This window comes from Pteropus vampyrus, unplaced genomic scaffold (assembly GCF_000151845.1).
Source record: "Pteropus vampyrus isolate Shadow unplaced genomic scaffold, Pvam_2.0 Scaffold548, whole genome shotgun sequence".
NCBI lineage: Eukaryota > Metazoa > Chordata > Mammalia > Chiroptera > Pteropodidae > Pteropus > Pteropus vampyrus.
This window is the reverse complement of record NW_011889329.1, coordinates 2,483,025-2,497,464: the sequence shown is the minus strand read 5'-3', so window position 1 is coordinate 2,497,464 and position 14,440 is coordinate 2,483,025. Positions and strand designations below refer to the sequence as shown.

The window sequence follows — 14,440 nt, the reverse complement described above, 5'->3', positions numbered from 1 at the left end:
TCATTGCTTTCCTTGTATTCCAGTTGGAACTACTGGCTTTGGTACAGGGATGGGGAAAGAAAGGGAAATGTGTTACATTTATTTGAAAAACTGTATCCCTCCATGATTTGATCTTTTTTTTTTTACAATGAATATCTGAATGGTTTAATTATATTCCTAGTTAAATTTTAAATTTGAGTCCCCAAAAGTCTCTAAGCTTTTACAATGTTGAAATATATAAATGCTAAAAATTGTGTGCCACGGCAGACTTATATATAATCAAATTTGGCTACTGGTGAAATCTTATGGACTGTGAGCTTAAAATCAGTTCTGCATAAATATTTAATAACTTTTAAACAACAAATGTAAAAATTTAAGCAGCTGTTTTTTTTCTTCCTATCTGAAAGGAAGAAAGCTGGTTTGTCATTATTTAAATGTATCTAAAATTTGTGATGTAAATATCTGAGAACCTCAGGATTTAGAGCTGGTATATAGGTAACACTACTTGTATTATTATCTTTCAAGATTAAATCCGATCATTTAAAAATCCTTCCAGCCCTTTGAGTTAACTTTTTTAGTCTCTTTCTTTACCTTTTAATTTTTTTTCTCATTCATTTAAATATTGGTTTAAGAAACAGAACTGCTTCATACATCTAAGTGATTCCCTTCTTTCAAAGATAACAAATTTGAACTTTATTGTTCCAAACATTGATACATGTGTGTTTATGTGTGTGTGTGTTTTTTCTCTAAGCTGCGAGCTGGTCCATTTGATGAATTCCAGATTGCTACCATGCTAAAGGAAATTTTGAAAGGTCTGGACTATCTGCATTCAGAAAAGAAAATTCACCGAGACATAAAAGGTATACTAATGTCCAATATAAACCTGAGAAAAATAGATGCATTCTGAGGAAGATAAGCTTCTTTTCACTTTTTGTTTTTTCCCTCCTAGCTGCCAATGTCTTGCTCTCAGAACAAGGAGATGTTAAACTTGCTGACTTTGGAGTTGCTGGCCAGCTGACAGATACACAAATTAAAAGAAATACCTTTGTGGGTACACCATTTTGGATGGCTCCTGAAGTTATTCAACAGTCGGCTTATGACTCAAAAGTAAATTGTTACCTGTACAAGCTGTTTTGTTTTTAATAATAAATTTTATATAACATATTATCCTATTTAATACATTGCCTTAATTTTCCTTCCTTTTAAAGTATTCCTAAAGCTAGAATTATTTCAAATGTTGCTGCTAAATTATAATCAAGTTCCCTCGATGCCAGTACTATTCAGACCCTATTCCTTTCAATTTCCTTTCATCCCACTTGGAATAAAATCCAAAGTCCTTGCTATTGTATGCATGGCTCACTAGGATCTGGCCCTTGTCTGCCTCTTCAACCTCATCTCCTATAACTCTCCTCTATATTCTACCTGCTTCAGCCACAGTGGCCTCATTGCTGTTCCACAAACATAGCAAGCACACTTGCCCTCCTTCTATCTGAAATAAACTTCCTCCCAATGAGGTCTCTACTTTAAACATTGCAGCCTCTTAATTCCATCATTCGTTATTTTCTTATGCTAAGTTATTTTCTTCACAGAACTTAGCACCATCTAATATCATATTATTTATCTATTTTTGTCTTCTACTAGAATACAAGCACCTTGAGAGCAGGGACTTTTGTCTGGTTTATCTACCACCTGAATCCTCAGTACCTAGAACGTGATACTTGGCACAAAGTATGGAATTTGATAATTTTTTTTAAATAAATGAATTTTATTAATAAAAATTCATTAACATCACATTTCTTGCAACACTTTAATATTGCCATTAGCTTCCACAGGCTATTTTGTGGCAGTATATTGGAATGGAGTTTCAAGGTCATTTTCTTTCTCTTACCTTAGGCTGACATTTGGTCATTGGGAATTACTGCTATTGAACTAGCCAAAGGAGAGCCACCGAACTCTGATATGCATCCAATGAGAGTTCTGTTTCTTATTCCAAAAAACAATCCTCCAACTCTTGTTGGAGACTTCACTAAGTCCTTTAAGGAGTTTATTGATGCTTGCTTGAACAAAGATCCATCATTTGTGAGTATATATTGCTTTTACTACCTTTGTCTATTATTAGAACTACATAGAACAAACATTTTTTCTACAGTGAGAAATACAGTGCATGTGAAAATTGTCTAAGATCTATCCAGGAACTTGGTTCTTCCCTCTATATTGCTAATTCTGTTCAGTTCTTAACAAGATCCTTAGTTCTTTTGCTCCTTCCACTCTATCTTTTTATGTTTTTCGTAGTCCCTAGCTTATTCCTTATTCTATTATTTCCTATTTCAGGGGGAAAGAAATTTGAGAAATAAAATTTATTTAATAAGATGTCATGAATGAAGTTTATGTGTAACTATTTTCAATAATTTTTACTCAACTGTGTTTTCACTTTCCATGAATAGTTATGTTTGCATTTCGCTATTTTAAAATTAATGTTTAGAAATTCCAACATGAAGGTGCATACTTTTCCTGAAGTCTAGTGAATCTCACTCATTTACCTAACAAATTTGATTACAGTTGTTTTACTGTTTTTAAAATAAAGCTGCCTGGCTGTTGGTGGGATTGAAAATTGGTACAGCCACTATGGAAAACAATATGGAGATTCCTCAAAAAATTAAAAATAAACTACCTTATGACTAAACAATTTCACTTCTTGGTATTTATCCAAAAAAATTCAAAACACTAATTCAAAAAGATATATGCACCCCTATGCTCACAATAGCATTATTTACCATAGCCAAGATTTGGAAGCAACCTACATGCCCATCAGTAGATGAATGGATAAAGAAGAGGTGATACATATATACAATGGAATATTACTCAGCCATAAGAAAGAATGAAACCTTGCCATCTGCAACAAGGATGCATCTAGAGGGTATTATGCTGAGTGAAATAAGTCAGACAGAGAAAGTCAAATACCATATAATTTCACTTATATATGGAATCTAAAGAACAAAATTAATGAACAAACAAAACAGAAACAGACTCGTGGATATAGAGAACAAACTGATGGTTGTCATATGGGAGTGGAGTTGGAGAGCTGGGTGGAAAAGGGAGGGGATTAAGAAGTACAAACTATTAGTTAAAAATAATTATGGGATATAAAGTACAGCATAGGGAATATAGTCAATAATATTGTAATAATTATGTATGGTACTAGGTGGGTACTAGATTTATTGGGGAGATCACTTCATAAATTATATAAATAACCACTATGCTATATAACTGAAACCAATATAAAATAATATTGAATGTCAACTATAATTGAAAAATAAAAAAAATAAATAAATAAATGAAACTGCCTGGTGATTTCTAGAAACTAGAAATGTATAAAAACTATCTAAGTTTGATGTGCCAATTTAAAGTTGATAACAAATGTTCTGATATTAATAAAGTACTAGGTTGGACCTATCCCCCATAGCACCTGGTATTTGTATTTAGATGCCATATGAATTAATCTGGAGATCATACAATGTGTGCAGCTAATAACAAAGTTACAGCATTGCTAGTTTTCATCCATTTTTTTCAATTTACAGTAAATATAATAAAAGTATTTAAAGTACTATTTGAAATGTTTTTAAATTTTTAATTTATTTTCAAAATTCTGCCATGTGTTTCTCTGCTTTGAGAAGGCCCTGGCCTGCCAGTTTGCTGGTAGATAAGCTACCTTTTGCCATTGGGCTATTTAACAAACTGGTACCAAAACAGTGCATTTAATTTGGTTACCTTGTGCCACTTTGAAAATAGAATTAGCTCTTGTCCTACAGCATTTTAGTTGTCCTCATGTCTACAGACATATTTTTATACCTTTAAACTTAATAACTGAAATGATTTCTTACCACCTGTTGCATTCGTAAAGAGCCTAGAAATATTCATGCATATTTCATTTTTTCCTTAGCGTCCTACAGCTAAAGAACTTCTAAAACACAAATTCATCGTAAAAAATTCAAAGAAGACTTCTTATCTGACTGAACTGATAGATCGATTTAAGAGATGGAAGGCAGAAGGACACAGCGATGATGAATCTGATTCTGAGGGCTCTGATTCGTATGTACAAATTATTTAAGTTTTATTTAAATAGCCTATATTAATATTGTGTATCATTTAACCGTGATCCAAAATGCTTTCTCTAGCATATAATACAAACTGTATTCTAAAGTTCTACTTATTCTAAAGTTCTACTTTAGAAACTGTGAAAATCTTTCAAATCATAGATGTGGAGTAAAACGAATTTGAAAACATGTTTTTTTCTTAGTTTTAAATGGTCTCAGTCTAACCCCTAGTGGATACTTGAGTATATTACAGAATTTTGGAACAAGATTTGATTAAAGGTGTTATATTAGTTTGCCAAAAGTGATAGATAAGGGGCTATTTCTTCTCATACTTTGTTGGCAACCTGTAAAATCTCTCTGGAGAACTGACCTCCAGGCCTTTCCTACCTCTTGGCCACGGACCAAATCATGATCAGAGTGGTACATTTAAATACAGTAAGTCCTTACATAATGTTGTCAATGGGTTCTTGGAAACTACAACTTTAAGCAAAATGTCACAATGAAACCAATTTACCATAGGCTAATCAATAGAAACAAGAGTTAAGTTCCTATGACACATTTCTGGTTACAGGAACATCATCAAACTCTAAATAAAGCATTGAAATAAATGTAAGCTATACATACATTTAAGAAAGGTGAATAAAAACCAATAATGCTTTTCCAGCCTGCTGATTCCAGTTAAGAGTCTGAGGTGGCTGGAGCCTCTCTCAGAAGCACAGGGACAGGACACCCTTCCATACTAGGACGACTCACACACAGCCATATTTACTCAGACTGAGACAACTTAGACATGCCAGTTCACCTTCACATGCACATTTTAGGGATGTGGGAGAAAATCAGAGGATCCAGAGAAAATTCACACAGACATGAGAACATGCAAACTCCACAGATAGTAGCCCCAGCTAGGAATCAGTTTTTTCCTCATCAACGTTTTAATGAAATTACATTATTCAAGGACCTGAGGTATTTATTTATAAATGATGTGTACCCCTTTAAAATTTACAGTTTTTTGAACAGCAGCATTTACATTAACATTTTAGTCTTTAAGTCCATCACTTAATTTATACTAGAATAGTCTGTAGGCTACACCAGAATTTATACCTCCACTGGCTAAAATACTCTGAGTCCTGCATTTATGAGAAATTGCCCAAATTTTGAAAGGGATAAAAAAAATACCAGGATAGTTTTTGCACCCTGTTCTAATGGTTGCTGGCCTTAGCTGCCCATCAGAGTTGCCCATGGAGCCTTAAATAAATCACAAGCCATACTGCAGAAGATCCTGATTCAGTTAGTTCAGAGGACTGAGTATATGGTAATAGGTCTCCACATGTTATTTTGATGCATACTTGGAGTTGATAACCACTGCTACTCTTCAGTAAAATGTAGTATCTTCCTGAAACTTAGATCAAATGCTTTATTATGCTATGATTTTTTTATACATTGAGACAGTTCTCTCTTCAGAGTTTGACTGCATTGATTTGGTATTTTTACCAAGTTGAATTATTTAGGAACTTATAGAAATATCTTTGTCAATCTTTTTAGGGAATCTACTAACAGGGAAAATAATACTCATCCTGAATGGAGCTTTACCACTGTGCGAAAGAAGCCTGATCCAAAGAAACTGCAGAATGGAGCTGTACGTACATGGAGATGATCAATTCCTCTTGATAGATTTCTTTGAACAATGTAGTGAGATTTTGATGGCCAAAAATGTTGGAATTTGATACCCCTAAATGTCTGTCTACCTCCCACATCCATAGTATATACTTCATTTCCCATTAGTTTTGAACTAATTAAGAAAGGGTCATAGAAGTCATTTGTGTAGCTATTGGTATATATTCAAATGCATTTTACCTAGAGATAAATAAATCCAGTGAAATCATGGATATCTATTGTAATCTTAAAGTTAGAAGCCTTCTGGATGATGGTTGGGAATTAGTGATGGGAAGAAAGCATGGAGACTTACCTTATACTGGTCTTTGTGGGGGGGATTCAAATTAATGCACATTTACTATTGAATAAGAAAAACATGAATGACTATTTTAATTTCATGTGTATAATTTATATACTTTGTTCAAAGGAGCAAGACTTTGTGCAAACCCTAAGCTGTTTGTCTATGATAATCACACCTGTATTTGCTGAAGTAAGTACATATTCATCAGGATTGGGTATGTAGTTTAAGAAGTACAGTAATTTTAAATGTTATAGCTAATGATCTTTCTCAGCTTAAACAGCAGGATGAGAATAATGCTAGCAGGAATCAGGCAATTGAAGAACTCGAGAAAAGTATAGCTGTGGCAGAAGCCGCCTGTCCTGGCATCACAGATAAAATGGTGAAGAAGTTAATTGAAAAATTTCAAAAGTAAGCTTGAAATGTCATTCTTAAAAATTATTTTGACATTTTGTGTTGGATTTTAATTTATGACACAATATAATTGCTTTGATTTTCTTTAAAAAATATTTATTTATTTATTTATTTGTCTATCTTTGTTTAGGTTAATTTTTTATGGTAACATTAGTTAACAAAATCCAGTAAGTTTCAGCTGTACATTTTAACAATAGGGTATATATATATATATATATATACACACACACACATATATTTACTTATTTATTTATTTACACTGTAGATTAAATTCCCATAGTTAGATTTCTTTCTGTCACCACCTATTTGACCTCCTTTACGCCGTCTACCTCCCCGCTCTTCTTCCACCCCCTGCTCATCTGGTAACCACTAGTCTATTGTCCATATCCATGAGTCTCTGTTTGTCCTGTTCATTTGTTGCTTTTAGGTTTATATTCCACATATAAGTGATATAATGTGATTTTCAACTTTTTCTGTCTGGCTTATTTCGCTTAGCATGATTATCTCAAGGTCCATCCATGTTGTCGCAAATGGCAGTATTTCATCTCTTCTTATGACTAATATTCCATTGTATATATGTACCACAGCTTTTTTATCCAATCATCTCTCATAGGACATTTCAGTTGCTTCCATGTCCTGGCCACTGTGAATAACACTACTATAAACATCAGTGTGCAAATCTTTTCAGATATGCGTTTTCAAGTCTTTGGGATAAATACCCAGTAGAGGGATTGCTGGATCACATGGTAGATCAATACTTACTTTTTTGAGGAACCTCCACAGTATTTTCCATAGTGAATGTACCAATTTGCAGTCCCACCAGCAGTGTATGAGGGTTCCTTTTTCTCAGCATCCTCTCCACCATTTGTTATTACTTGTCCTGTTGATTACAACTATTCTAACAGGTGTGAGATGGTATCTCATTGTGGTTTTGATTTGCATTTCCCTAATAGGTAGCGATGTTGAGCATCTTTTCATATATTTGTTGACCATTTGGATGTACTCTAGGGGAAGTGTCAGCTCAGGTCCTCTACCCATTTTTTGTTTGGATCATTTGGGTTTTGTTGTTGTTGTTGTTGTTATTGAGTTGTATGAATTCTTTGTATATTTTGGATGTTAGGCCCTTATCAGAGGCATTGCTTGCAAATATCTTATCACATTCGGATGGTTGTCTCTTTACCTTGCCGAGTGTTTCTTTTGCTGTGCAGCAGCTTTTTAGTTTGATGTAGTCCCATTCTTTATTTTTGCTATGACTTCCTTTGCCTTTGAGGTCAAATTCATAAAATCCTCTTTAAGTCCAAGGTTCTTGAGTTTAGTTCCTGTTTTCTTCTTTCAGGTCTTACATGCAGGTCTTTAATCCATTTGGAGTTAATTTTGGTGTGTGGTGATAGACAACAGTCTAGTTTCATTCTTTTGCAAGTAGCTTTCCAGTTTTCCCAGCACCATTTATTGAAGAGGCTTTCCTTTCTAGACTGTATGTTTTTGGCACTTTTGTCAAATATTACTTGCTCATATAAACATGGATTTACTTCTGGACTCTTGATTCTGTTCCACTGGTCTGTGTGTCTGTTTTGCTGCCAATACCATGCCATTTTGATTACTGTAGCTCTGTAGTATAATTTGAAGTTGTGCACAATGATGCCTCCAGCTTCATTCTTTTTTCTCAGGATGGCTCTGGCAATCTGGGGTCTTTTGTGCTTCGATACAAATCTGATGATTTTTTTTGTTCTATTTCTTTAAAAAATGTGGATGGGATTTTCACAGGATTGCATTAAATCTATATAACGATTTAGGTAATAAGGTCATTTTAATTTTAACTATGTTGATTCTTCCAATCCAAGAACACGGAATATCTTCCTATTTCTTTGTATCTTCTTCGATTTCTTTTAATAATATGGACTTATAGTTCTCATTTTATTTGTCCTTCCCATGGTTCGTTAGGTTTATTCCTAGGTATTTTATCCTTTTTGTTGCAATTGCAAAAGGAATTATTTTTTCCATTTATTTTTCTGATGCTTTATTATTAGATATAGGAATGCTATGGATTTTTGAATCTTGATTTTGTATCCAGAGACTTTACCGTACTTGCTCATTAATTTTAGTAGTGTTCTTATGGAGTCTTTAGGGTTTTCTATATAGAAAATCATGTCACCCAACATATAGTGACAGTTTGACGTCTTTGTTTCTTATTTGGATGCCTTTTATATCTTTCTCTTGCCTGATTGCACTCGCTAAGACCTCCAATGTTATACTGAATAACAGTGGTGATAGTGGAGAGCCTCGCCTTATTCCTGATATTAAAGGGAAGGTTTTTAGTTTTTCACCATTAAGTATAATATTGGCTGAGGTTTTGTCGTATATGGCCTTTATTATATTAAGGTTATTTCCTTCTATACCGATTTTGTTAAGAGTTTTGATCATAAATGGATGCTGTATCTTGTTGAATGCTTCTTCTGCATCTATTAATGTGATCATGTGATTCTTATTTTTTACTTTGTTTATGTGGTGTATCACATGAATTGCTTTGCATATGTTGAACCATCCCTGTGCCCCTGGGATGAAGCCCCATTGATCATAGTGTATAATCTTTTTATATGTTGCTGTATTCAATTCGCTAGTATCTTTTTTAGGATTTTTGAATCTGCGTTCATGAGAAATATCGGTCTGTAGTTTCCTTTTTGTGTGTGTTATCTTTACTAAGTTTTGGTATCAGGGTAATACTGGCCTCCTAAAATGAGTTAGGAAGTATTTCCTCCTCTGCGATTATCTGGAAGAGTTTGAGGAGAATAGGTATTCAATCTTCTTTGATTGGTAGAATTCACTGGTGAAGCCATCTCGTCCTGGACTTTTACTTTTTGGTAGGTTTTTGATAATTGTTTCAATTTGCATACTACTGAATGGTCTATTTAGATTTTCCAGTTCTTGATTCAGTCTAGGAAGGTTGTATCTTCCTAAGTGCTGGTCCATGTCTTCTAGGTTATTATATTTGGTGTTACATACTTTTTCATAGTGTTCTTGTATGATCCTTTGTATTTCTGCATGTCCGTTGTAATTTTCCCCTCTTTCATCCCTGATTTTGTTTATTTGTGTCCTTTCTCTTTTTTCTTTAGTGAGTCTAGCCAGGAGTTTGTCAATTTTATTAACATTCTCGAAGAACCAGCTCTTTGTTGCATTTATTTTTTTTCTATTTTTTTTGTTTGTTTTCAATGTCATATATTTCTGCTATAATTTTGATTATTTCTTTCCTTCTGCTGTCCTTAGGCTTCATTTTTTCTTCCTTTTGTAGTTAACATGAAGCGTTAGGTTGTTTATTTGGGCTCGTTCTTATTTTTGGAGATAGGCCTGTAATGATATGAACTTTCATCTTATTACCGCTTTTGCCATGTCCCAAAAGATTTGATATGTTGTACTATCATTATCATTCATCTATATATATCTATATCTATATATATATATAGATATAGATATATATAGATATCTTTATCTCTCTTTTTATTTCTTCACTGACCCAGTTATTCTTCAGTAGCATGTTGTTTAATCTCAATATATTTGTTGTTTTCCTGCTTTGTTTTTACAATTGATCTCCAGCTTCAAAGCATTATGATCAGAGAATATGGTTAATATGATTTCAACCACTTATATTTGTTGAGGCTAGCTCCATGTCCCAGTATGTGGCCAATTTTGGGGAATGTTCCATGTGCCCTAGAAAAAGAATGTATGAGCAGCTGTTTTGAGATGGAAGGCTCTGTAAATGTCAATTATGACCAGTTGGTCTAATGTGTCATTTAAAGATGTTATTTCCTTATTGATTTTCTGTTTGGATGATCTGTCCATATCTAACAGTGGGGTATTTAGGTCCCCTACTAAGATACTGTTTTGGTCCGTTTCTCCCTTAAGTTCTGATAGTAATTGCTTTATATATTTCGGGTTTCCCTGATTGGGAGCATAGATATTAATAAGTACTATGTCTTCTTGGTGCATGATTCCCTTTATCATTATGAAGTGTCTCTCAGTATCTTTCTTTACCTTTTTTATTTTGAAGTCTATTTCTTCTGATATTAGTACTGCTGCTCCCACTTTTCTCTGAATGCCATTTGCTTGAAACGTCACTTTCCACCCTTTCACTTTGAGTCTGTATTTGTCTTTGGAGCTGAGATGTGTCTTCTGGAGGCAGCATATGGTTGGGTTTTGTTTTGTGATCCATTCTGCAACTCTGTGCCTTTTTATTGATGAATGAGTATAGTCCATTTACACTTGATTAATGAAATATAAGGTCTTCTTATAGCCATTTTATCTTTTGCTTTCTGGTAGTTCAGTGTTTCCATTGCTTCCTTGTCCTTGTGTACCTGGTTTTGTTTTGTTTTGTTTTGTTTTGTTTTGTTTATTTTGGTTGGGTTTTGTGGGGTTTTCCTCTGTCCTTCTTGTTTTATGTTATATACTTCAGTTCTGAATCTTTGTCATGTGGTTACTATTATGAATATGTAAAGGATAGTTATATTTATACAGTCATCCATTTTCTTCTGCTCGTGCCTTATCTCCATTCTACTTTGTGAATTTTGATCCTTGAATGCTCCTCTTTTCAGTCATTGTTATCTCAGTTTGTCCCTATTCATGCTAAACGTTCATTATTATCTTGTTATAGCAAATCTCTTCTTATGGTTTAAGGTTATAATGCCCTGTTCTTAGTAAAGTTTGCATTCCGCTGGTTCTCTCTGCCTGCTAGTTGCCTTACTCGTAATTATGTATTTTTTTTTTGTCATTTCGTTTTAGGTAAGCTGACCTCTTTCAGTATTTTCTGTAATGCAGGCCTCATAGTGGAGAATTCCTTCAATTTTTTTTGTATCTAGAAAGGTCTTTATTTCTCCTTCATATATAAAGGAGAGCTTTGCTGGATATATTTTTCTTGGCTGGTAGTTCCTTTCATTTAATATTTTGAATATTTGATTCCACTCCTTTCTGGCTTGTAAGGTTTGTGCTGAGGAGTCCAACAATAATCTAATTTGTTTTCATTTATAAGTTACCATCTTCTTTTCCCTGGGTACCCTGAGAATTCTTTCTTTGTTGTTAATTTTAGATAATTTTTATACCATGTATCTTGGAGAAGGCCTTTTTGAGTTGAGATATTTGTGTGTTCTGTTGACTTCTTGAATTCCAAGCTCCAGCTCATTCCTTAGATTTGGGAAGTTCTCATCCACTATTTGTCTGAAAATGCTTTCTAATCCCTGCTCCTTTTCCTCCCCCTCGAGAATGCCCATTATTCTTATGTTTCCTCTCCTGATGGTATCAGCTAGTTCTTGTATTTCTCTTCCATTATTTTTCATTCTTCAGTTTCTCTCTTCTTTCTTCTGATTTATTTATTAACATCTGTCTTCGATATCACCGATCCTTTCCTCCATTTGGTCTACTCTATTTTCCAAGCTTGTTATTTCTTTTTTCATCTCTTTCAGTGTGTTCTTCATCTCCAGAAGTTCTATTTGGTTCTTTTTGAGAGTTTCAGTCTCCTTGCTAAAGAACTCATCTGCTCATCTAGTTGTTCTTTCAGATCCTGAAATTGTTGATATGAGTCATATTGGATCTCACTGAGTATTTTCGGTGGTTCCATTCTGAATTCTCTGTCATTTAAGTCGCATATTTCTATGTCTTTAAGCTTATATCCAGAGATTTTTCTCTTTCTTTCTTAGCTGCCTTGTCACCTTGGTTGATCATGGTGTTTAATGGACTATCTCTCTGCCTGGGCATTAATAGAAGTGTATTCTGCTTTTTTTCCAGAAAGATTTATTATATAAAAGTCTCTCTTTAGCATGTTGTAATGAAGCACTTTTCTTTTGGTTTCCAGTAGGTGGCGTCTGAGCCTCTTGGATAATGCCCTTTTTTCTTTTTTTAACAGATATTCAATCACTCTTGCTACCCTTAGTCTCGTCCCTGTCAGTGTTAGCGACAATTTCAGTAACTTTTCCTCAGATTTTCCTGGGTCTTCACTGTGTTTGGTCTCAGAGGATATGGGGGAAGGGTTCTTCTGGGTTGGGGAATAGAGGCTATAACTCAGCCTTGGTTTTGCAACCATGGCTCATAAAAATCAACTGTTGTTAGTCTCCATCTCGCTTCTCTGCTTTCTGCCCTGATGACTGGGCCCTGCCACCAGTTGCGTGGAACTCAGGCAGCGCTGTACAGGGAAGTCACCACAACTTCCTCCCTCCCTTCCTCCTGCAGGGAGCTCCAGAGGCTGCGAGCGGCAGCTTCTTTATTTCTCCCAGTTCACCACCCGACACCCAGGGTTCTGACCTGTGGTAGTTCTTATGCGCAGATCCCATGCTCAGATGTGCTGGTGTGCAGTTTGGGTGTTTTTTGTTGAGTTTTAGATGTTCAGCTTATTGTTGTTTTATGGAGAGAGATCTGGGTACATCTCTCACTCCACCATGTTTCTGACATCCTCATTACTTTGATTTATTCATTTCAATTATTCTTAACAAAGTTACTTCTTAGTAGTTGTATGCTTGAAAACTGTTTTGTTGCCCATCTTAAACATTAGCTTTTGGAATAATCGTCTTTAGGCATTATAAAGTAATTTCCCACTGAATGAAATTGTCTGAGTTTTTTTTCCCCTTACCTTGCTAGTAGGAGTACAGACAAAAGGTCAGGTAGGATATTCTTATTTGGGCCTTAGAAACATCATTGAAGAATGCTTTCATTTTTTCCCTCAATATTCCTTTTTTAAAATTTATTATTTTTTATTTAAGTATTGTTGGTATTCAATATTATTAGTTTCAAGGAGACAATATAGTGATTCTACATTTATATACCTTACAAGGTAATCACCACACAAAGTCTAGTAATCATCTTTCACCATGTATACTTATCACAGTTTTATTGACTATATTCTCCTTCACCCATCCCACAGCCCACCTCCCCTCTGGCAACTATCATTTTGATTTCCATTTTCTCTGAGTCTGTTTTTGTTTTTGTTTTGGTGTGTGTATTTGCTTTGTATATTTAGATTCCACTTATAAGTGAAATCATATGGTATTTGTGCCTCTGTCTGACTCATTTTCCTTAGCATAATATCCTCTATGTCCATCCATGTTGTTTCACTTGCCAATTTGTTTTGTCTTTACTGAAATATAATAAATAATCAATTGCTTGTATTTATATTGTACAATTCAGTGAGTTTTTATTTCAATTATAGTTGACATAAAATAATATACCATTTTCAGTTGTATAGCATGTGATCAGAAATCCACATAACTCGCAAAGTTATCTAAATCTAGTACTAAATTTAGTACCCCTCTCCCCTCTTACATATTTAGTACATTATTAACCATCTTCCCATGCTATGCTCTACATCTCCATGTCTATTCTGCAACTATTCATTTGTACCTCTTAATCTCTTTGCATTTTTTTGTCCCCCCCATTCCCCTCCCATCTAGTAACCCAATAAATATGCTCTGTATATATGCTCTGTATCTATGAGTTTATTTCCGCTTTTGTTGTCGATGTGTTGATTTTGTCTTTGGATGCCACATGTACATGAAATCCTGCGATATTTGTCTTTCTCTATCTGACCCATTTCATGCAGCTCAATACCCTCTAGGTCCATTAAGGCAATATCTTTTTCCATCCTCTTCCTTTTAGTCTCTGTGTGTCTTTTAATCTGAAGTGAGTCTCTTGTAGGCAGCATATGTAGGGGTCTTGTTTTCTTATCCATTCAGCCACTCTGTCTTATAATTGGAGCACTTAATTCTTTTCCATTTGAGGTACTTATTGATAGGAATGTAGTTGTTACCATTCTTTATTCTTGTTTTTGATATATGTTTTTTCTTCTTAAAGAAGTCCCTATGACCATTTCCTGTAATACTGGCTTGGTGCTGATAAATTCCTTTAGCTTATTTTTGTCTGGGAAGCTGTTTGTCTGCCCTTCAACTCTAAATGATAGCTTTGCTGGATAAAGAATTCTTGGTTGTAGATCCTGGGTTTTCATCCCTTTGAATATTTTGTGCGAAGCCCT

At 34.5% G+C, this 14,440-nt stretch overlaps 1 protein-coding gene across 2 annotated transcripts in view; it reads left to right on the top strand.

Moving 5' to 3' along the window:
* The window catches only part of STK26 (serine/threonine kinase 26), a 71,869-nt gene that overhangs the window by 54,383 nt on the left and 3,046 nt on the right, over window positions 1–14,440 (top strand). For both annotated transcript variants that reach the window (XM_011383890.1, XM_011383891.1), the window contains exons 5-11: window positions 731–839; window positions 929–1,086; window positions 1,873–2,058; window positions 3,920–4,068; window positions 5,616–5,709; window positions 6,154–6,216; window positions 6,299–6,435. In XM_011383890.1, coding sequence (XP_011382192.1) covers window positions 731–839; window positions 929–1,086; window positions 1,873–2,058; window positions 3,920–4,068; window positions 5,616–5,709; window positions 6,154–6,216; window positions 6,299–6,435 — 896 coding nt within the window. The remainder of the gene's footprint in view (window positions 1–730; window positions 840–928; window positions 1,087–1,872; window positions 2,059–3,919; window positions 4,069–5,615; window positions 5,710–6,153; window positions 6,217–6,298; window positions 6,436–14,440) is intronic.